General features: G+C 40.5%; 1 protein-coding gene across 1 annotated transcript in view; it reads right to left on the bottom strand.

Moving 5' to 3' along the window:
- The window catches only part of LOC122804603 (cholesterol 24-hydroxylase-like), a 515,734-nt gene that overhangs the window by 218,297 nt on the left and 271,163 nt on the right, over positions 1-26,274 (bottom strand). Inside the window, exon 7 of the mRNA XM_044074565.1 lies at positions 11,990-12,103. Within this exon, the coding sequence (XP_043930500.1) occupies positions 11,990-12,103 (114 nt within the window). The remainder of the gene's footprint in view (positions 1-11,989; positions 12,104-26,274) is intronic.

The following is a 26,274-nucleotide window of genomic DNA, read 5'->3' as shown; positions in this document are numbered from 1 at the left end:
CAATGGGGAACAACATACTGAAGATGAGTATGTGTGGGTGTACTGCTACTGATTTCATAGCGCTGGAATTTATGACTGCACACGTGGGTAAATGCCAGGTAAGTCATATGCAATGTGTCACAGGCAACGTACATGCAAACAGGACACAGTGATGTTCTGTCAAGTGAGACATTGACATACGTATAGTACGCTATGCAGATGTCACTAGGAATCCACAGAAGCTCTGTAAATCTGCATTGCAGGTGGAATCAGTGTTCCAGGGAACCTCAAGCAAACATGCATGCAAACAAAGCTACAGTAAGCAGGGCTGGAAGTAGTCCATTGTACAACAAAGAAGGGGTACCACTTCCAGTAGGTAACAGTGCAAATATGCAGGCACTATAAACATGTACCCAGGAATGCACAGCTCAGATGTCCATGGTAAAACTGATATTATTTAATATTTAATTTAATTTAAATTAAATTGGTACTGGACACATATCAACATGCGCAAACATCCATATTGCATAGTCGTTGTAGGCAACATGCCACAATTAGTGTACATGTCCATCATTGCATATCACTACTTGCATTACCTTCTCCGCTGTGCTACCTATGTATGTGGTTATCTGTTGACATCCTTACCACCGGTATGCAATAATGTGCAGCTGTTACACTATGGTACTTACTATGGGTGTAGATAACAATTCAGGACAGTCATACAGTTACTGCATCAGGCATGCTAGGATATACACACAATCATATCAGCACACTGTACTGTTACCAACATGATACTAGTAATACACTTCTACGTAGTCACCCTGTGCATCAGCAACATGTTAACCTGTTCCTGCACTGATGTTGGAGATTGCAGGAGGTGGCACAGTTTCATCATATGCACAGGGTGTGAACTAGGTGTGCCTGAGTCTGCCACTGATACCACCAATTGACATGTATGTGTATGTGTGTTGGTGAGGGACAGCAGTACAGGGTGGGGCACTGTTGGTGCAGTGTGTGCATGTATGTGGGAGCCCTAGGTGTTAACATTTCGCATGTGTGTATGCATGCACACAGTTCCACCTCATGGCTGCCATATACTGGAGTTTGTGGACAGCCACAGACTGCACCTGGCAAGTCATACAGATCAGTGTCTGTGGCCAGAGACATGGTACCTGTGCCTGGCAGGGGTGCTACGGACTGCATCCGGTACTAAGCCAGATTGGGTACTGTCATCAGAAGCAGATGTTCGTTGACTGGACACAGGTCCCTGTTGGGACTGTCCAGAGCCACATGCACATGGTCTTCTGGGACGGTCTGATGACAGCACAGACCCAGCATTGCTGGGGTTGCTGCTGGCACTATGGGGGCATCCGGGGGCCTGTTGTAATCTGCACCGACTGCCAGCTGCTGCTGTTGCTGGCATACGGCCACGTCGACGCTGCAACCGTCCACCATTGCCCTGGCTCATGGGCATGTAGTTGTGGAACTGCTGTAATATGTCCCCACAATGTCTGTCTATGACATCGGTGAAATTATGGATAGCATCCGTGATGGCACGCATACTGTCAGTCATGGATGTGCAACATGCTCTCAGCTCCCTCAGACCCTGTCTGGTGTACCTTTCCATACGTGACTGTGCCTGCATGACAGCCCAAAACATAGCTGAGGTTGACAGACATGTTTGGGCACGTGTGCCAGAGGCAGTACGCCCACGGATGCTCCCACAAGAACCCATGGGCAACTGTCTGTGTGGTACCATCTCAGGACCCTGCCCATGGCTGCTGTGTGGGGAAGCATGTGCCACAGATACCACATTACCCTGGTCAATGCCCACTGTATCTTGTCCATCACCTAGGGACATTGGTGACATAGGATGTACTGGCAGGATGACTGTGCACAATGATGGGGTTGACAGCTGTGTACTGTCAATTGGCTGACCAATGACGGACCCTGACACACCTTCCTGTGCCATTACACAGATATCATCATTATCAGTACCTGTGGCACCAGATTCAGGTTCCCTGCTGCAGGACACCAGAGCAGCACCAGAACCTGTGGGAGGAAGACAGGAAACACAGTTTACAATGTCTACACAATGTTGTCAGTGATGCACACATGCACACATGCACACGTGGACACATGCACACATGCACACGTGGTGCACACGTGGACACGTGCACACGTGGACACACGCACACATGCACACATGCACACCCCGCAGTATACACATAGAGCACTACTGAGGTACACTATTATTACTAGCACTATCAGGACTATTATAGGTATTGTTAAAACACACTCACCAGAATGGCTGGGCTGCCTTGCTGTAACACCGGAGGGACCTGCAGAAATGAGGGGATTAGTGTCAGTGGGCACAACTGTGCCATTGATACTGCGTATGATACAGTCCAGTAGTACAACAGTTGCCTTTCACATGTCAGCTGCTGATATTGGCAATATCACACCTGCGCAATTACATAGTATGTTGACAGCTACATACCAAGGACACACCTTACACATGCATAGACTAACAGTGTACAGAACAGTCAAGTGTACATATGGCATATTACCTGCATGCTCCATGTCGTGTTGCTGTGTGGCTCCAGCCTCCATCATAATGCAGGTGTGTTGCTGTTGATGTTCCTGGGCTGGAGCCACAACACTTAGGAGTAGCCCCTCCAGTCTGGTGAGGGGGGGATGTGTGGCCACCCCACCTCCTGTGGCGACCTGTTGCCTGTGGATATCCGACGCACGCTGATGGACATTTCTGATTAAATCACTGCAGTGATGTCGTACCTACTCATATGTCCTATTATGCGTGTCAATGTCATTTACCCTATGGACAAGGTCTTGCCACAGTGCAGCCCTCTCCTGCTGATTCTGGCTGGTGCGGGAAAACAGTATGTCATAATCCCACACCAGGCTCTGGTGTATCTCTTCATCTTCTGCAGCAGAGTAGGCAGGATTTCGCTGACACACCATGTCCCTGAAAGAGAACACAAACAGGATATCAGCAAACTATGTCAGCAAAATATGGCACACATACTATACATGATACTCAACTGTAGTGATATACTACTACTCCAATATGTAGCACGTGTGTGTCTCTTGGTGGATACACATGTACATGGCCAGATATCAGTGCTCAGCCGACACCTGTGCAACAATACCTGCCACATTCCATACAACATAGTACCAAGCCCCATCAGTCAGCACACTGAGACAGGTCCAATGCACCACCTCACTCTGGGGGTTCATAACAAGGTACTGTATGTGGAATGTCATCCACTAGTGTGATCTGGACACAAAATAATTGACCTGGATATACATATCCCTCCACCACCACCAGCACAGTAGACTACTTTGAAATATATGTGAATAGACAGATTTTCACTTGTTAGGACTGAGATGGTATCCATGCAGCCCACTGGGCCAGTGGAAGCCACAACCCACAATGCTGACCCCTTTGCAAATGCTTCCCACGGACATCCCCAAGAATGATGGAACATGCACACACAATTCTAACCCAGACCCTATGCACAAAGGTTAAGCATCCTGTCTGGTGGACCCCAGCCAAAGACAAATTGTATAACGATAGAAGGAGGCTACTGCAGGACAGAGCAGAATCACATAAAGGGAAGGCATCTGTGTTCGGCACTAGTAATAAGCTAAGTTCTCTCATAACAACATCCAAGGCCAACTCTGAGAGAGAAATGGCCAAGGACACTAAAGATAACCACAAGGCCTTCTTCAGTTTTGTTAGAAACATGGACCAAAAGTCTCAGATATGCTCAGAGTTTGTACACAACTACATAAAATTCACTGAACCCACATATATTGGCAACATTCTGGCAGACAGGTTCAGTGCAAATATCCCCCCTCCCTCTCCCCCAAAAGAAGAAATACTTATCACAGCTGAATGTAACCTCCCTGTCATCTCAGATGTCCAGGTGAGGACCGCCCTCAGCAAAGCAGAACACACGGCATCAATGTGACCTGATGGTATCCCTGGATGTGTGCTACGTGAACTCCAAGAGGAGCTACAACCACATATAAAACTGATATTTAACCTTAGCCTTACTACAGGATATGTACCTGAACCCTGGCATACAGCAACAATGGTCCCACTCCACAAAGGAGGCACCTCTACTGACCCTGGGAACTACCGCCCCATAAGCTTAACCAGCCTGGTCTGCAAAGCTATGGAAAGATTCATTATGGAACTCATATACAGCGATATTGGGGACCTACAGACACTTGATCCCACCCAGTTTGGCTTTGTGAAGGTCTGATCCTGCCTTTTGAACCTAGTTGACTTTTTCAAAACAGTCACTACAGCCATTGATGAGGGCAAAGCAGTCCATACAGCCTACCTGGACTTGACTAAGGCCTTCAACACAATACTCCACTCAGGCATCATAGACAAGCTCATCAGCTTAAATGTTAATACATATGTCACATGATGGGTTGCAAACTGGTTGAACAACAGAATCCATAAAGTCAACATTGCGGGAGCCATGTCAGACTCAAAGCCAGTCACAAGTGGTATCCCACAGGGCTCTGTCCTTGGACCCCTCTTGTTTGGCATTTACTTCTCAGCTGTGAAAGCAAACATGGGCGAGTTGTGGATGACAAAGTTCCCAGATGACTGCAAACTAGACACCATAGTTGATACACCAGCTGACACACACATCCTACAGACAGGCCTCACTGAAATGGACAACTGGTGCCAGCATCATGGCCTAACACTGAATGGCATGAAATGTATAGTCATCCTCTTTGGGTAAAACAACGTACACACAACTTATCACATAGACATACATATAGATACAGACCAATAACACATATGGAGGGTTCACAGTATGTAGACTATTAAATTGTTACTTTACATTACCTGTGTCACAGCTGGCTGCGTTACCAGTAGTATAGGTTCCTGCTGCTGCTAGCCCAGCTTGATACTGTCACTGATGACAGCTTCAACTTAGTTTTTCTTAAGTGTAGTTTTTGTTTCTGTTTTTATTTCCTTTTTTTCTTTCTTTCTCTCTCTCTCTCTGCCTCCAGACGGTGCAATGAAAGTATTGCATGCATGGACTGGGAGTACAGGATGCTTTTGTAGGTATCTGCATATGTCCATGTGATGGCCTCTGCACCAATTGTTAGCCAGCATTTGCTGATTGCTTGCAGCCAGTTGTGTACTGATTGCAGTTCTCACTGTGATTTCAGGACAGTGTTATAAAAGGGTATGTGAGATAGGCATTGCCCTTTCAGATTGTAAGGGCGGGGACCATGCTGGTATGCTGTGGACACTGTTCTGTGAGTGTAAAGGTTAGTATCTCTCTCATAATTCAGGCTGTGTTGTAGATTAATATTTCTCCATTCATCTCTCCTGTTTCCTGTACTAAGTGTGTATGTACACTGACACCTACAACTATATATATATATATATATATATATATATATATATATATATATATATACATATATTTTTTATATATATAATAACTGACATTATTACCTACTAGCTACCAACTAGCACGGCTGTTTCTGTTCACACACTACTATTATAGAAATCCACTAGATTTGACAGTAAATATACATGACATGCTTTGTGTACTACACATCCTATATTCCCTTTACATTCATTCCTACTATTACATGATATATTTATTGTACCACAATGTTCTTATATAACAGTCAGGGCTTAGTGGTAAGTCATGCAGACTACTGTTTCCAAGGTCCTGGGTTCAGGACTGACAGGGGGATTTTATTTTGCTTTTGAACTGACTACAGGACCTGTCATTCAGAGTGACTAAGGCACTTTTAAGCAGTTGTAACCGGGTTAGCGCTGGCTTGCGTGGAGCTCCCGCATGCGCACTTGCGTTCAGCTCCACGCACACCCGCTTACAACCGCTTAAAAGTGCTTACTCGTGTGCACACCCGCACTATTTTCTTTGAAAGAAATGAAAATGGCGAGACAGGAAAGTGGTGAAAAAGGGGTCACAAAGAGGGTAAGACAGTAGGGAAACAAGCTTGGGTTTTGCAGGAGGGATGTAGGTAAGGCCCATAGCTGCCCATTTCTTCATCAGCAACAGCTGTGCATATGTTTATAATTTGGTGTGACATTTGATACCTTCCACCCCTGAGAGAGGTGTAAGGACAACAATAATACTTGTTGTACAGCCAATTGTAATTGACAGTTTCCATGTCCAGCAGACATGTATGCGAAATGGGCAGCTATGTATGGGGTGTAATTTTTTTGTGGGTACAGAGTGCACTTTTTTTTTTTTTTTTTTTTTCAGGTGAGAGTGGTATGTCAGGTAAAGGAGGTCGGTATAGCTGGGGAGGTAGGTTGGGTAGGTCAACAGACAAGACAAACAAGACACATACAGGGGCGGTGTATGACACATGTGCGGGTGTTACACAATTGACGGGGATGGATGTTTGGATATCCAGAGCCCATGAGCCCACAGATGGCAACAGTGGAACTGATATCCCCACCCATGGGCAGTTGCCACTGTACCTTCACTGCCCAGGATGGGGCTGTGCTGGGGGCTGTGTAGGCCGGGCAACAGGCATTCCCGTAAGTTGTGCCACCTGTGCCTCAAGCTGGCGTAGGGGCCCAAGAACAGATTCCTGGATCTCCCTACGCACCACAGTCCGGACGCTATGGAGGGTGAGTGGTGGTTCTCCTCTGGCCACACTTGCAGAGGGGGGACGAGCCTCATCCCCTGCAGCGCTTCCACCTGCAGGTGGCACAGGGCCACCGGAGGAGGGTCCGGACTGGGCACTACTGCCAGGTGCACTCACCAGTTGAGGTGGGAGAGGTGGGTCCGCTGGAACCCGCCTTCCCTGTCGTCCTATGTTTTGCATGATGTCATGACAGTTTGGGTTAGTAACATACAATACCATTCGCAATTAGTTGTAACAGCATGCATTAGTATTCCCATTAACCAAACACCCAGATATTCACACCATTGAACAGCAGCATAGCACATGCATAATTTGAACAGCAATACACAGTCCAACAACATGCAGGGTTGATTGATGGCAACAGGCCATCAGGTTTGGATGTATGAACAGGGCAGATGCATCAACGTACATGCAAATATGTATGACCCAACAGGACAAATGTCCAGGGGTGTTAATTGTGATTGCACATACCAATTTCACGTGGAATGGATTATATGTGGTTATAGGGTAGGGTGAAGAAAATATAATTAACACCTCCAAATACCAATACATATGCTGTACATTTCTAATAGCTGCAGATATGTACACACTACAGTTCTAACTACAGTTTCTTATGTGATAACTACTTCAAGTTGGTGATAGGACTGTTACTGCTACATCAATATACATTTTCATTTTTATTCTTATTCATACACGTTCATATCTGGCTTTGTTCAGCTACATCATCCTGCTACATTTGCTTTATATAGCTATAGACAACTGTGGATGTTTGGTATTTCAGACAATCATACTATCTGCATATTGCAGACTGAGAGCAACATATCCAGATTTTGGGATACACATTCCAGCTGCATGAACATTTTGAACACATTTCGCAGTTTGGTTCTGCTTGTCACATTCATTTAATTCTGTACTAACTGCAGTATACTTTATTCAGGAGTTATTACTACTTTATTGGTGGATTCATAACTCTTTCTCACACTCTCTCACTTGTTTTAATTTTACAATTCAGGATGATACTTACTTCTAGGCTTTATTGACATGTTTTACCTGTAGTTATTACAATCCTTTCCAACAGTCTCACTTCTGTCATGTTTCAGTATTTCAACAGTGATATATTTCACACATGTGATTTGCTCATCTTCTGCAGCTGTACTTTTCAGCCTGCTGCAGGTTGTGTACTATTATATTACAGGTGGGGCATCTTTATTTCAGACTTTATTTCAGACATTTTCATTTTTCTGTTTGGATTACAGACTGCAACACACTTTTGTAATCAAGCAATACTTGCAAACACTCTTACACTGTTACTTGCAAATTTTATTACTTAGTGACTACACTACACTCTTTTGCTAACTATCATACTTTTATATTTATTTACAGTTACAGGGAGAGGATTACTGACCTGCCTGGTGGCACAACCGCACCAGCCTATCGCCATAGGCTCTGCGGTTCACAGAACGGACACCTGCAGCTGTAATATAAATAAAGTAATATTGGAATACACATCTCCATAATATCAGCTAGGTTAATTTCTTACATACATAATTAAATGTAACTTAGTTGTGGGGCATTGGGCATTTGCCGGGCCTCCTGGATCCAAAGGTTCAGTTGGTCCTGCTTACGTCTCTTCAGGTCCGCATGGTGGTGACGGACCTGCTCACAAGTCCTTGGAATCCCTGTGGCACTGGTGAGATTATGAGCCAACCGGTCCCACGCCTCAGCCCTATATGCTCCCCACAGGACCTGGCCCTGCATGAGTTGGGCCTCATGATTGTGGACAAGGAGCCAGACCATATATCTGGACTCCTCAATGCCCCACCTCTTTGCTCGGAAGCAACTACCCTCACCTACTCCTGACATTCTGGCTGCAAGTTAGTTCTACAATCGGTTATGCTGTGTATTCCCACCTATGGGGCTTATATATGCCATTTTTCCCACACTTATCTGTGATTGGCCATTTTGGAATTGTATCAGCTTCACAAAACCTGCTTTGTCATGCTCCTCTTTCTATTCATTCCTATATATTTGCTATTACTGCATTTCTAAGTACAGCTGTCATGGCTTAGTGGTTCAGTACCTTGACTATGGTGCATGGTATCCTAGGTTCCAAACTGGCCACTGCTTTTTATATTTTATGACTGTCTAGACAGGCTAGGGGGTGTGTCTGTGTAAAGGCAGTTTTGTTACAGCTTGCTCAACGTTGCCCGTCGGTTAGCTTGTTGGCACGGTGCGCAGCTCCGCGCAAATGTGTTACGCTGGTTTACGCTTCATTTGGCTGTCAGCACGTATGTTACACTCAGCTCAGCTAGGGGCACACAGTTTCAGCATGTTAAACCACTGCTCACCTGCGGGCACTCATTTTGCACCTGTTGAACCACTGCTCACCTACGGGCGCTCATTTTGCACCTGTTAAACCACTGCTCACCTTCGGGCATTCATTTGACATCTGTTAAACCACTGCTCACCTACAGGCAGATGCACTCACCTTGTTAAACTGTAGCTCAGCTATAGGCACATCTGGCATTTTTTATTAGCTACAGGCACGCCTGCGCAAACGAGTGCACTCATGGGCAAACATCTTTACAGTTAAAAAAATATAACATGTTCATTTATATAATTTTATGTTCATAGTCTGTGGGGGCATGTGTTGTGTTGTGTTTATTCACATTTCCATGTACTCTGTCATGGGGGTTTACTTTGGGCACTTTTACTCTTCTGGGGGCGTGTCCGCTTGCAGGGCTCGGCCTACGGACACGCCCCTACTGTCTTCCATGGACCGTGTAAGCCTTAGGTGTGATTCAGCATGCCCTCATGCATATGCATGACATGCTGACGTCACACCGTTTAACTGCAGCCTCCGTGTAAGCCTTGTAACTCTTACACAGAGGCTTCGTGAATCCTGCCCAGAGTCTCAAAACAAGTGGGATTGTTACAGATACTATAAGGCTATGGAGTATTTATTCAGGAAGGATCATTGGTGGAATTTCAATGATTACGATCAATATTGGCACTTAGGTAAAAAGGTGCAGAAATGCACCGAATATTGAGAAAATAAAAGAGAACAGAAATAAAACTTCAGGCATCTGTGAAGCTAATACATTATTCATACCCATGTATCAACATATCAATTTACTTGGCAATTTGCAGTAGTTTACCTCTTGTTTAGAACATGTAGAGCTAGACAAAATAATACATGAAAATGACTAACAGCATGGGAGATGTTGTTAAAATAATATTGGAACTATCTCTTTTTAAGGGCTTAGTCTATTCTGAAAATAATTTACAGGCTAATGAAGCATTTCTCTTAAACCTAGATATTTTTTAACAATAAAAGGCTGGTGCTCATATTTTTCCTTGAATTAAAGGGGAGGGTCACAACCGATGTTAATACACATCATCGTACAGCACTCATGAGTTTTGATTGTAAAATTACACAGAGACTGGTACCATGAGTGGTATGCCCCAACAAATGAAGCCAAGTACTTTTGAACTCCCTGATTTAAAAACAGACCCAGAGCACTGATTTTACACAGTCTGTAGACTCACATATATGTGCAATATCAACGACTGTGCTAAATATTAATGAGTTATTTCTAGGGTAGTGGCTAATTAGCCAAGTGTGCTCCCCTACAAATGCCTGTGAAAATTAGCACAGCTAATTCAAGCAGCCAAAATGCTGTGTTTCCCCACTACTTTCAGTGAGGGAGACCATGTTGCAGGTGAGTGTGGGGTAGTTTAGAGAAAAAGTAGTGATGGGGTATGTGTGAGAGTGTGTGTGTGTGTGTGTGTGTGTGTGTGTGTGTGTGTGTGTGTGTGTGTGTGTGTGTGTGTGTGTATCTGTGTGTGGGATTGTTTGAATGTGTTTGTGTTCGTATATGCAAAAATGTCTGCATGTATGCAGGAGAAGTTGTCGGAAAGTGTTACTGAAGCACTGCTGGTAATTACACGTGGTTCATAGACATGTAAATTACTCAATAATGACCTCTTCCTCATTGCAACTGAGTATGTCTCTGAACTGGATTTTTTCTGAGCAAGTAAACTGCATTTTATGGTGGTAGCAATTTGCATAAGTACAAGGGATGCTTTCTGAATCGGGGTGGGGGTGGGATACTGTTAATAAATACCTTCTGATTAATATCTTCTTAAAATACTACCAGACTACATTTAGATACATAAATATGTCTATAGTTTGCAAACTTGTTAAAGGCCTGGGGTGTAAACATAATAAGAATTCATGTAAATATAAAAGGGATGCACATGTGACTAGTGATATCTTTAAAGCACTTAATAAGCTTAACGAGATGCTCCCTTTGTAGATCTGTATCTTTGGGATGGCAAACAAATGAATTAATGAAACTAAATATTTGCATCATAATACTGGTGCCTTTTGTGTCTATAAATAACCAATGCACAGAAGGAGTCCTGCAGGAAAACTAGTATGGTGAATACTGTTTGTTAATTGATCATATTACTACAGGCAAATGAATGCATTTTTATTCGATGGCCAGTCATATCATAATGATACAGTCATCAAAACAGCTTTAGTCAGCATGTTCTTGTAAGCATAACATGGGATCTCAACTTATTTTAAACAAATTTGTAGTATAATAGGGATATTTCATTTTATAAGGATTTATTAACAGCTTATTCTTTTTGTGTGTGAGCTGAAATACGGTGAGAGACACAGATAATGGCTGCACACTATGGTGATAGTAATGATATTTGTTAATATAGATTACCTGTAAATCAAAAAGATCTATAAAGATTACATAGGTTCATAGATAAGTATGTAAGGTCATTACAAGCCTTGTCAAATATTCAAAAGTTCCCTCCATGAGTGCAGTATCTGCATTTATATAATAAGCCATGGGTGATATTGCTACTGCTTTAACAAATGCCGATATTGTAATTTTTGCAAGTAGATGTCACAGTTCAGAGTAGAAGATTTGTTTCTTTCTGTTCCTCAACTTTGGTTTGAGGAGGAACCAGTATGAGGAACTACCAAGGGTGCCTGATGACCTATCCATGGTTCCTCCAATGCCTATGGAATCCTTCTGAGAAGTTAATGAAAATGGATCTCTTCTTATCAAATCATTTGCCAAAGTCTTCACTGCACAGTTTGTTCATCAAGCAGATGAGGGAGTAAGCAATCTCATAAAATCTTATTCACTTCTTCTTACTTTCATGTGTCATTAAATGCTACTAATAATGTTTTTAAAAGGTCAGCTACCAACGTGTAATACAAACATTCATGAAAACAAACAGCAGGGGCCTTCTACAAGGGTATTAATACATTTTGTAATAACATATGACAAACCTTTGTAAATGGTTTCCTGATCTGCAACATTATTCCTTTCATGACCATGAAAATAGCATGTGGAAATGGGTCATGAACATCATTCAGTGAGCTGTTTTCCATGCCGAAGGCAGTCTGTTAAGTGTGAAACAAGATTAACAATGAGAGATCATACATATAAACTTAACTTAAAATAAACTTCTGTGTTCTACAACTAAATTAGAATGTTTATACCCATCAGTGAATACACACTGACACAGGTTCCATGTTTTTTGTTTGAACTACAGCCCTAGAACTATGCAGACTTAGTAGAATGGAACATCCATATTTAAATATTTTTAGTGACTGGTTAAAGTAGTTTATTATAGCATAAATCTTCCAGTGAGACAGTGCCATCCTATACCTGTAGAAAAAAACACAGTAATGTCACTGCTCTTACAAAATGAAGATACAAAGGTTCCAAGCTTAAAGGTCAGCAGCTACTGCTAAAGTTAGTGGACAGGCAGATGACAGTGCAACTCATTGAAGGACCCATTTTATCACAAGTCCCTTCTTTCTGTGGCAAGCCATGACACTCAGAATGACAATATGAATAAGAGGAATACAAGATGTCTGCCAGTTGGCTTAGAGGTTTAAGGAGCTGTTAATGAGCTCTGTCCAGTGGTGCAAGGTTTGAGTCCCTTAGGGTGCATTACCTAACTGTGTGACCCTGAGCAAGCCACTTAACCAAGCATCATTTCTTAGCTGAGTCTGAAAAAGGTCTGTGGAGATGAGGAAACCTTTTAGCTTTTTCCAGTTAGGGGTCGCCACAGTGGCACTCCAGTCCACTAATGATTGGCAGTGAATTTTTACAGTGCCAATTTGTCAGCCCAACACCCAACCTTCAAAGAAGGCACACCCATTCACACATACACCTACCTGCATGTCTTTAGACATTACTTGACTGCGGGGAGGACATACAGACTCCACAAAGAAGGCACTCCAGCCAAGAATTGAACGGGAGAACCTCTTGCTGTGAGGCGACAATGCTAACTGCTGTACCACCGCAGATGGGGAAAACAAATGTGAATAAATAAAGTGTGCATAGGTTAAGTGATTGAGGGGAGTCAGGATTTCTGTTATCAATGCTGTGTTGAACAAAGTGATATAAAAACATGCAAAATACAAATGGATCAAATAATGAAAGTTAATTTTTGTTTTGTTTTTTTAGTACAACTACTGTCAGACCTGCTTGTGCCCTTCTTATTATAACTAACTCTAGGGATGTTGCACCTCAGGGAAGAAAATAAATTTGGCTACTGCTGAGGCCTCCAAAAAGGAATCGGCATTTCAGCTTTGGGCCAGATACTGTCTATATCCTAAAAACAATTATCATTATTTAAAAATGCTTACAGTGCAAAATAGGTAAAGTATGTGCACAGCCCATCCCCATGATGCAGAATGATAAAGCCCTGACTGATTACAGATGACTCATGTTCAATTAAAGACATAAGTGACAGAGAGACGGAGAGAATGGGAAAGAGGGGGTGACAAAACAAAGATGGCCAGCAAGGTTAGCAGTCGAATATACAGCCCAAGACCAGATAGTGAATAATCAGACTTTAATTGTAAATAAAAAAACAGACCGGTTTCGGCAAATGAATGCCTTCTTCAGTGTTGAACAAACTATCAAAATTGACACAATAGAAAATGCTAATTTATACAGAGTATTAACCAATAGGCACATGAATGTGCTGTTAGACCTCATGAATAATACATGATATATTATATACTGGTTAACACTGTACCTGAGACCATGGCTAAAATGTGTGTTATACCCGAGACCAATAGTTCCAAAAACATCACAAAAAACAAAACCATAATAGACTATGGAACCATAAAGGCTATAATTATACATAATAAAATATGTACCTCCATAGTCATAATTATGTTAAATATATGTGGAAGTATAGAAAAGAACCTATAATGGGCCCATATCAAAACCAGACATAATAAATAGTTCTGGCTACTCCTTATAATATATATATATATATATATATATATATATATATATATATATATATATATATATATAAAAATATGTATATATAAAAATTTAAATTAAAAAATTCAGAAAATGTTATACCTGATATAGTTGGTAAATAAAATGGAATTCAGTATATCCTTCTGCATTAGCTAAATGTTAAAGATGATCATTGGGACCAGGTGGAAAAATTACACCCAAAGTAATTATCCAGTACTTTTGTTTGTGGTTGATGATACCATACCAAAAATAAAGTTGAATAATTCAGAAAATATTATACCTGATATAGTTGTTAAATAAGATGGAAGTCAATACATCCTTTTCCATTGACTGAATATTAGAGATGATCATTGAGACCTGGTGGAAAAAGTGCGCCCAAAGTGATTATCCAGTACTTTTCTTTGTGATTGAGGATACCATGCCACCCCTGTGGGTTGCTACAATCACCCACTATACGGTCAATAATCATAAACATGAACTGCGCTTGTAGATGTTTTAATACATGTCTATATAAGGCATTAGTCTCCCTTTTGTTTTTAATGTCACGTCGATGTTCATTTATTCGTGACCTGAGTGGCCTGGAAGTCTGTCCCACATAAAATGCCCCACAGTGACATGATGCCAGGTAAACAACCCAATCACATCTACAAGCACAATTCATGTTTATGATTATTGACCGTATAGTGGGTGATCGTAGCAACCCACAGGGGTGGCATGGTATCCTCAATCAAAAAGAAAAGTACTGGATAATCACTTTGGGCGCACTTTTTCCACCAGGTCTCAATGATCATCTCTAACATTCAGTCAATGGAAAAGGATGTATTGACTTCCATCTTATTTAACAACTATATCAGGTATAATATTTTCTGAATTATTCAACTTTATTTTTGGTATGGTATCATCAACCACAAACAAAAGTACTGGATAATTACTTTGGGCGTACTTTTTCCACCTGGTCCCAATGATCATCTTTAACATTTAGCTAATGCAGAAGGATATACTGAATTCCATTTTATTTACCAACTATATCAGGTATAACATTTTCTGAATTTTTTAATTTCAATTTTTATATATATAGAGTGGTAGATGTGAATATTCAGGAGGTTAAAACATTGTGTTGCGATTGTAAAAAATTTGAATCCCTATCAAAATTTCAGGATAACCTTAAGAAGTTATCTAGAGAATTGACAAACCACGAAAAAATTATCAAAGAAAGAAAGATTAAAAAATTTCATAGAGATTATTCTGACTATCAAAGGGGACGTCCCTTTGAACTTAATCGCTCTGTCAGATTTGCAGATGTTGGTCAGGGGCCTGCCTCTGGTCGCCCCAAGAAAAGATCAAGATCTATTCTGAAAAATAGGGATGGGTTCAACAACAGCACTTCAGGAGAGGATTCCTCTCTCACAGATTATGACAGCTCAGGGGATAGGGGATCACCACACAAAAAGAAAACAAATAAAAATATCCCTTTAGAAATGGTTCCAAACACAGAGGAGGAAGGAAACATAAGAAAAGATCCATTAGAGCATTCCCTGGAGGGTTTGATTCAGAACTTTCTAACATAAGTCAAGATGAACAATTCAATCAAAATGTTTTAAACTTATCTAGTGTACATTTGTCTGGTGATCAATATATTCTTTTGAATAAAGGGCTTAGTTTTATACCTGGCTTTTTTCTAATGAATATCACATAGTTACAGATGTTACTGACTTTTGTCGTAGTCTTAACCTTAAGTTATTTTTTGCAGATGACACATCTCAAAGATCAAATGAATTCAGATTTGGTAAATCTGAGTTCCAGCCCCCTATGAACAAGCATGTGTCAATTTTTAAGCAGTCAGTGTTCAGGGCCCTACATTTTCAAAATTATGGATACACTATGTTGAAACATAATCTTTCACAGCAGGAGAGCATTGCTTTCCAACAGCTACGCAACAACAAAGATATAGTTGTATTACCAGCAGATAAGGGTGGGGCCGTGGTTGTACAAAACATGAGTGATTACCTTCAAGAGGGTTAATCCCAACTATCGGATACAGCATGTTACATGAACATGGCCATAGACCCAACCCCGAATTTCAAGCATGAAATTGGCTCTTTTCTGAATCTAGCATGTGTGGAGGGCATCATCAGCAAAAAATGTGTTACACAACTTTTGTTAAAGAGCCCTGCAAGCAGATTATGTATCTACTACCTAAGATTCAAAAATCATTAACCAAACCTCCAGGAAGACCAATTGTTTCAGGCATTGGTTCTTTGACTGAACCCTTGTCCGCCTTCCTGACACAATATCTCAAACCTCTCTTGGGTTTGGTCAGGGCAAGGCTACAAGACACTACACAGTTCCTGAAAATCATCGAGGATACACAATTGGAGCCAGGGTGGCTAATGTGTTCACTGGATGTCAAAGCCTTGTATACCAGTATACCACATTGGGCTGGCCTACAAGCCCTTAAATATTGGTTGGATAGGGCAGGTTTATACTCTCCAGGATTTAATACGCTATTGATTTGCATGTCAGAACATGTACTCAACAAGAATGTTTTTTATTTTCAAGGACAATGCTATTGGCAACTACAGGGTACAGCTATGGGAGCATCTTTTGCTCCCATTTATGCTGACCTATTTATGGCATTTTTTGAAGAGTGCATGATTTATGATGCATCTCATAACATATACTTGGTTGAAATGGACATCTGGCGCAGGTACCTGGATGACTGTTGGATGGTATGGCGTGCGGATGTGGGATATTTGCATGAATTTGTGGAATATCTCAATGGCAATATCTGGGGAATCTAATTTTCTATTACCTATGACATGCAGACTATCAATTTTTTGGATGTAATGATTTCTAGGAATCATTACCATACTTTGGCCACCAGAGTGTTTCACAAATACCCCCAATATAATACTCTATTACATGCATCAAGCATGCACCCACGTCATACCATCAGAAACATCCCGGTCTCACAATTTATGCGCATGAAATGCCTTAGCTCCACCAAATCAGATTATGACATTGCTAGTCTTGATTTATGTCACAGATTTGCCAGCAGGGGATATAATTTTGCAGATATTAATACTGCATGGACACGATCCTCTCAGATGAAAAGGAACAGACTGCTAGACTACAAGATCCCTTCTGGTGATTCCAGATCAACAACCATCAGATTCATCACAACATATGGTAGGAACTATTACGTGATTAGGGACATCATAAATAGACATTGGAATATACTACTAGCCAATGAACAACTCAGATCTTTTCTGGGTGAGGAATGTCAATTCTCATACAGAAAAGGCAAAACATTGGGGTCCCATCTCTCTCATTATAAACATATTGGTAGTGGTGGAGCAATTCATAAACAGCTCACAATAATGGGACATGAATTAGTGGGTACACACCCATGTGGCCACTGTGGGTCTTGTAAACAGATCACCAAGTCTCAGAATTTTTCTAGTCGCAACACTAGTGAGGTCTTTGACTGCAGAATCTTTGGAATCTGTAGCAGTGATTGGGTTGTTTACCTGGCATCATGTCACTGTGGGGCATTTTATGTGGGACAGACTTCCAGGCCACTCAGGTCACGAATAAATGAACATCGAAGTGACATTAAAAACAAAAAGGAGACTAATGCCTTATATAGACATGTATTAAAACATCTACAAGCACAGTTCATGTTTATGATTATTGACCGTATAGTGGGTGATCGTAGCAACCCACAGGGGTGGCATGGTATCCTCAATCACAAAGAAAAGTACTGGATAATCACTTTGGGAGCACTTTTTCCACCAGGTCTCAATGATCATCTCTAACATTCAGTCAATGGAAAAGGATGTATTGACTTCCATCTTATTAAACAACTATATCAGGTATAATATTTTCTGAATTATTCAACTTTATTTTTGGTATGGTATCATCAACCACAAACAAAAGTACTGGATAATTACTTTGGGTGTAATTTTTCCACCTGGTCCCAATGATCATCTTTAACATTTAGCAAATGCAGAAGGATATACTGAATTCCATTTTATTTACCAACTATATCAGGTATAACATTTTCTGAATTTTTTAATTTCAATTTTTATATATACATATTTATATATATATATATATATATATATATATATATATATATATATATATATATTATAAGGAGTAGCCAGAACTATTTATTATGTCTGGTTTTGATATGGGCCCATTATAGGTTCTTTTCTATCCTTCCACATATATTTAACATAATTATGACTATGGAGGTACATATTTTATTATGTATAATTATAGCCTTTATGGTTCCATAGTCTATTATGGTTTTGTTTTTTGTGATGTTTTTGGAACTATTGGTCTCGGGTATAACACACATTTTAGCCATGGTCTCAGGTACAGTGTTAGCCAGTATATAATATATTATGTATTATTCATGAGGTCTAACAGCACATTCATGTGCCTATTGGTTAATACTCTGTATAAATTTGCATTTTCTATTGTGTCAATTCTGATTGTTTGTTCAACACTGAAGAAGGCATTCATTTGCCGAAACCGGTCTGTTTTTTTATTTACGATTAAAGTCTGATTATTCACTATCTGGTCTTGGGCTGCATATTCGACTACTAACCTTGCTGGCCATCTTTGTTTCTTCATAGTTTGGTTGGGTCTTGCATCCCCCACGTGCATAGTATTTGGTTTGGACCAAAGAGCGGATGACACCAGCTAACTCAACCTGGGGGGAGGGAGGCAGTTTGGCTTACTGCATAGAAGACACCAACAGGAATGCAGGTGTGTCGCGCACAACATGAAGTGCCTAGTGTGCACATGCTACAAGCATTGTACCACTTGGCTGGGAGGTTGCTCATGAGTGGAAGCATGCATGCACCTTCTGAGGCAGCTATACTGGAACTTGCAGGCTGTTGAGGGTGTAGTGATAGGCCAGCCTGTGGCACCTGCAGACTAACGCCTCTGTAATTCCCAGCTCTTATTTCCACTAGCCAACGAATGGGCTGGATAGTTCTTGCCTACATGGAGAAACTAAAGGATAAACTGGATGCAGGAAGGGAAGTATTAGACTGATCACAAGGACTATAAATAAATACTGTACACAGCAATAAACATTTATAACAACCAGGAAGCAAACTTTGGAAAAATGAGTTTTGGGTTTTAACATTACTATTAGCTCTTTTAATTCGGGGATAAACAAAAGTAGGTTGCAGCCTAGAATCAGTTTACAGTACTCAGTAGACTTTATGCACAAAGCAAGGCTTGGTTGGCATTGCTATGCAATAACAGTTATCCTGTTTTAGTATCAATAGGCAGTTGGTTATCAAGGGTATTAATGCTGGCTACCAGCATCTCAATGATATATCTAAAAATTCCTCAATAGCAAGCATCGGAGTTACTGTATATTATTTGTTTTGTAATACTAATTTGTAGACTTCCATAGCTTCATGAATATCCATGACATTAATGTTATCTATGCACTGATCCTCTTCCTTTACTGCAATAAATCATCCTCTGGATTCAGCAAAGTTCCATGCAAGAATAGACTATTCTTGTATGGAATGGATCGTGTCTGTGCAGCACAGCAGCGCACCTTGCATATTCATGAAGGCACGCTGCTGTAACACCTACACGGACACAAGCCATGAATGAGTGCAGGGGGAGTGTTACACTAGTGCCCACACAAGTAACATGCCCCTGTCACTCAGAAAGTGCCATTACAACACTTTTAAAAGCAAAAACACAGTTGTCTGCAGATATACTGCACAATTGCAGAATGCATGCCACAGACATGCATCTGGAGCATGTCACCCTGGGCCTCTGCTGAAAATAGGCTTCTTATCCTAGTAGGACTTACACGGTCAACAAATGTTAAATTAAGAAATAAAATAACAGTAGAAACACAACACTGACATGCCTGACTTCCCATACACCTCACAAAATACATGCTAACACAAAACCCGTTATCCCATGCACTTTTAAAGTGCTAAAATTGTCCCTAGTGTTGTGCCCTTGTTCCTCCATTATGGCAGGCATACTCCTAAAGTGAGAAAAAGTGAAATCTCATTTAAATTCTCAAAATCTTTTTTTTTTTTATTAAACCAATAAATTTTAACCATAGCTGAGGGTGTGCCCATCGTACAGCTACGCATAGCAGAGTTCAAACATCAGAAGAAGCTAAACGGAAATATACAGTCAAAACAGTGAAAGTGGAATAGTGTAGTGGTTAGAGCATTCACCTAGTATATGGCTAGTCATGGTTTGAGCGCCACAGCACTCCATTAATTTTCATAAGTGAAACAACTAAAATGTATTTTTTATAAATAGGTAGTGAATATTATGTATATGTTAACCAGGGCAGTGTAGCAGCTCCAAATGTGAGCTGTCAGTGAAATTTAAAGTTTAAGCAAGAATTAGCATAGCTAAGCGGATTTGTGCACTGGTAAGCAGGGCTAAGCATCTACCTCTTTAAGCAATAGTTATCTTAGCTAAGCAGGTTTGCTCGGTGCTTCGCTTAGCTCAGCAGTTTTCAAACTGTCCAATCACAGTAAAGGGCAGGAAATTAGCTCTATTTAAACCTTGCAGGTGGGAATTCAACTCACAACCAGTTGTAGCTCCCCACTGTAGGCAATATGGCTACTGTAGGTGAAAGTGTGCACTTTCAGGCACAGTGCTGGGGCATTCAGGATTCCAGGGTAATAGTCAGAATCCTCATTAAAGACCATGAAGGGTGACTGCTGCAGGACCAGTACCAGGGCTCCCAATACAAAGCGGAGGCCTGGGGCCATCTTGCCCAAGATCTCACCACTGGCATCCCTCAGACTGGTGAGCAGGTCTGGCTCCACTTTGCCAACTTGAAGCGGAGGAAGAGGGACCTTTTGGACCAGTGGGTCCAAGATGCCTGGGCGGGGATTGCTCCAGCCTTGTGTAAATATTAGTCAAAATAAGTGCTCTCCAAGGTCCAGCCTGTGTAGCTGATGGATAGGTGTGCATAAATGTTTTCTCTTATCTCCTGTACAGCTGCAGATGAGAGGTCTGTGAATTTGAAGCCGATGCCAGCAGGCTGCAAAAGCTGCATTGTGAGGCTGGTGAGTAACAATCTAGCTGGTATTAAGTAGGGCAAATAAATAAAACGTAGTAGAATGCCACCTTGCAGTATTTAAAAATGGATATGCTTTTTAGTGACTGAAGAAGCCAGTAGGAAAGTAATAGTGACATACAGGTTATATATCAATAAAAGTGTAAGTACTTGTCAATAAAAGTGAAAACCCCATACTGGTTGTGTTTACTCTGGTATTGTATGACTTGAAATGTTTCATGCACCACGATCTGATATCTGAATAGTAATGTTGTGTTAACCACTGTTTTCCACACTGGGCTAAGTCAAAAGGTATGTATAGGAATATATATAAAAGAATGTTGTAATCACAGTTGGGAGGGTGGCCTAATGGTTAAGGTGTTTGCCTTACAAACACAAGGTGCAGGGTTTGAGTCTCACAAGGGATAATTGGCTAGGCTTAAAATGGCTCGCAAGGGCAGTTAGCTTAGTACTAATCTATGAACCTATGAACATGGTCAGATTGTACAACTGAGAGAGAATTAGAAAGGAAAAATTCTCAGTTGCTTGTTCTGATGAAACACAAACTTGCCTTTTTAGCAGAAATAGCCACGGTTCAAATCCTGGGAGTGGTAGTAAGCTGTATGCATAATTTCAACTAGGATTTTGTGAATATGTGTAGAAACAGTCAGGTAGTGTCAACAATTCCCTCAACAGGTCTTCCGGGTAAGAGAAGGTCTAAAGTAGCTATAAGAAGGCTGTAGTTATACTGTGTCCAACACCCACAGTCCAACCCCAAGGCTGCAAATGACAGCATGATAAGTACATACACCAAGAAGTCTCCCCCAATAAATGTTCAAAAGTCTCATGCTGCCACAGCTACTGGTCCCTGATACCAACATCCAGGGTGACCAATAGAAATCAAGGCAGAGTATGTCAGTAGCGCGCGCACACACACACACACACACACACACACACACACACACACACACACACACACACACACACACACACACACACACACAGTATGAGTGCATATATGTAACCCTGACTATGTGAATATGGGTAGAAACAGTCAGGTAGTATTAACAAACATCCCCTCCACAGGTCTTCCAGGTAAGAGAAGTTATAAAGTAGCTATAAGAAGGCTGTAATTATACACTGTGTACAAATATACCACTGCCCAACCCAATGTCATAGGTTGTTGTAATAATACCTGTAGAGTAATGATTAGAGTAATGATCTTTAAACTGTGATCACTGCAAGAATCTACACTTGTTAATTGACATCTCTCTCTCTCTCTCCTCCACCTTATCTTTATCAATAATCTAAAAACATAAATGAATGGGTATGTTTTCCACCAAACCTACTGTTGGACATGTGTGCTATTGTTCTGCAAATGTTGAAATTTATTCCAATTAATGTTCCCTGTTCAAATATTATAATGGGTGGTCTGTTGCTATAAATGTAACCTGCATGACGATGTAATGCCCACTGTGGTTCCATATATGCATGTGTTCTGTTTGCTATGCAAATGTTCCAAATATGTTGTTTTGGGTTAATGGGAATACTCATGCATGCTGTTATAACTAATCCTGGAATGTGTTTACCAATACTAACCAACATATATTTTCTAAAACTGCAACACCATAGCACATCTGGGAAGGCTGATCCCAATGGATCCACCTCTCCCCCCTCATCTGGCCATGGCACCAGGCCCCAGCACATCTGGGACCCACCCTGGGACATCCTCGTCCACTGGTCCTGCACCACCTTCAGGTGGAACTGCCTCATAGGATGGGGCTCATCCCCACCCTGGGAGTGGACAAGGACAGTATCCCGTCACCCAAAGCCAGGTCTGGGGTCTGGTGCATGGCGAGCTCCGCAAGGAATTGGGAATTCTGCTATACCAGCTTGAGGGCTGCATGACACAATTAGAGGGTCAGTTTTCCCCTCCTGCTCAGCCCACAGCATAGCAACCTTCATGGCTGTAAAGGTGCAGTGGTGACTGCCCGTGGGTGGGGACCGCAGTCCCGATGTATCCATTTGGGGGCTCATGGTTTTCCGATTACCAAACACCCCTCTCCATCCAAGGTGTTTACCCCCCACATGTATCATATATCACCCCTGTATGCTGCCTTGTCTGTCTTGCCTGTCTTGTCTGTCTTCCTACCCAACCTACCTCCCCAAATATACCTAATATCATTCCCCAACATCCCACTCTTACCTTAGAAAAAAAAAAAAAAAGGCCATCTTTTCCCAAAAAAAAAATGTTGCCCCATACATAGTTGTCCATTTCGCACACATGTCTACTGTACACATGTAATCTGGTCTAACTGGGTTCACAATACATTATTGTTGTCCTCACCCCTCTCTCAGGTGTTTGAGTGTCCAAATTTACCTCCAAATTCAGTAGATATGCACAGCTGTTGCTGTAGAATAAATGGACAGCTATGGACCTTTCCTACACACATCCTACATATCCCTAGCTATCTTTTTTATTTTATTTCCCTCTTTATGCCCGCTTTTTCACCACTTTCTTATCACCCCTTTTTTTCTTTTCTTTTAAAGAAATTAGCATGGGGGTAAGCAGGAGTAAGCAGTAGTAAGCAGGACAAAGCCTGTTTGTGCGGTGCTAAGTGATACCTACACAGATTAAGCACTTTTAAGGCTAGCTGTCTGTCAGCATAGTTAACTGAAAGTTAGCATTGCTTACCACCATCCAAACCTGCACAAACCCGCTTACAACTGGTTAAAAGTGCCTTAATCACTCTGTATCCAACAGCCCTTGTTCTGCCCAGCAACAAAATAATCAGCTCTTGCAAGTCTTTAACCCAGGACCCTGTACACCATAGCAATTTACCACCAAGCCATCTGAGCTGTAGATATGTCTGATATTCTTTCAAACATATCATGCAGCAGAGTCATTCAACAGTAGGGAAAAGGTTTGTTAACATTAGTCATGTGTTGTACATAAATATAAATGTATATGTGTATGGAGATGCATACATATATAACCCTGACTATATTAATGTCTATATATAAATATATATATATATATATATATATAAACATTAATACATAATATATGTAGATATATATATATATATAAACGTAAATCTATACATAAATATATATAAATATCTCAGTATGTACATAAAACACATTTTATCAATATCAATATATATAAGTAAAAAACACAACAAAAGTGCAGTTCCATGGCTAATAAAAGATGAAATTCCAGATCCAATGTAGTCAAAAAGTTTAATGAAAAAGATGAGCACCTTCACAATTCAAATGATTGCTTCTTCAGATTACAAAAAGACCAAAAAAACCACAGGTTTAAATACTCCATCAATTAACAATAATTAGTCATGTGATATGTAAAACAGTAGTAATTGTGCTTAGGAAGAGAGCTATTTAAAAAGACAACCACAGTAACAAACATCCTTCATAAAAAAAGATATGTATAAACAAAATACATAAAAACTGTTAAAACTTCTACAACACTCTAAATGACCTGAAAATCTAGATATATTTTTATATATTATGTTAACTAATGTAGTATAAATATTATATAAAATTACTTTCTCAAACCCCTGTTCTTTAATTCTGGTTTCAGAGGAACTACATAATTTAGACCAGAGCCTTTATGCGCTCTGAGTCTAAGAATCCATCTAGTTTCATTGCATTCAGTGTTATTAATAATATCACTTAATCTCATATCAGTCCTGGTAACCTCCAATACCTGAAAGGCAAATGTATGCTGATCCTCTTCCTGTGCTTAGCAAGTGCACTGTACTCTAATCTTTTACTAATACAATATAAATGGTCTTTTATCCGTTCACGGAGACGTCTGTTGGCCTTGCCAACATAAAATGTTCCACATGTCATACACTTAGCTAAATATACTAGATTTCTGGTGTTACAGTCTGCTTTAATGTTAAGCATGAACTTATGCCCAGAGTCAGGATGTATAAAGCTCAGATCTTCATTTATACTAGTACAAAAATTACAAGCACCACATCTATTAGTGCCTGTCAGTATATGGTTCATATCTTACCCTTCATGTTTAGGGTAACATAGCTGTCTTCTTAAAGATTCTTTATTCCTGTAAACAAAAGAGAGCTTAGTTCCAATAATTCCAGCTGTATTTTCATCAGTTTGCAAAACATGCCAATGTTTACTAAATATATTCTTAAAAACATTGACTTCACTACTGTGTGCTAAATTAAAACAAAATGTTCTGTCTCTAGATCTGTGGTTTGAAACATTTCTTCTCTGGGGTGAGGAAAAATAAATATATAAAAATATGGTTTACCAAGATTCTTCCTCTCCTTCCTAATTACTTCACTTGTTTTATGAATCTGAGTACTATCATAACCCCTATGTTCAAAATCTTTAATGAGTTTAACCAAGCTCTCTTCAAAATCTATATCATTAACTGTTAATCTTGAGGCACGTAACATTTGTCCCTTCATAACATTGGGGAATATATGTCCCGGATGCATACTATCTCTATGCAGGTAAGAAGGTACATAACATCCTTTCCTATAAACATTTGTGGAAATACTGCCATCTTCTTTATCCCGCTGTATTTTTACATCCAAATAATGTGAAAACTCAGAAGAGTATTCAAAAGTAAACTTCAGGAAACTGACTCTTGTGTTCACATAATCAAAGAACTGTAAAAGTTCTGCCTCAGTTCCTTTCCATAAAAGGAAAAGATAGTCTACAAAATGACAAAAGAATGCTATATTCTTCTCTATTAGGCATTTAATATATTGAAATTCCCATTCTGCCATTACAAGGTTGGCATAGCTATTGGCACAAGGAGTGCCCATAGCCACGCCAGCCAATTGCAAATAATAATGGTGCTCAAAAATAAACACGTGTTCTAGAGTAATTTCAAGTAAAAAACATATAAGGTCAAGGTGTTGTGCACTATATTCACTATTTCTTAAAACAGATGCTTTCATCATTTCTATCCCTACTGAATTGGGAATCATGGTGAATACAGATACAACATCCATAGTAACAAAAAAATCTAAATCACAAAACTGTAGAATTCAAATACATATAAAGCTGTTCAAGAAATTGTTTATTGTCTTTTAATACTAAGTCATATTTGTCCAGTATAGTTCTCAATTGTTTTTCAATATAGATGGAAAAAGATTCTGTTAACCAGCCAGTGCCTGAAACAATAGGTCAAAATTTAGGGGTTTGAGG

Source organism: Protopterus annectens, chromosome 6.part0 (genome assembly GCF_019279795.1).
Source record: "Protopterus annectens isolate FY-2018-M chromosome 6.part0, PAN1.0, whole genome shotgun sequence".
In the NCBI taxonomy this organism is placed as follows: Eukaryota; Metazoa; Chordata; order Ceratodontiformes; family Protopteridae; genus Protopterus; species Protopterus annectens.
Note: the sequence above shows the minus strand (reverse complement) of the source record. Positions and strands in the feature narration are given on the sequence as shown.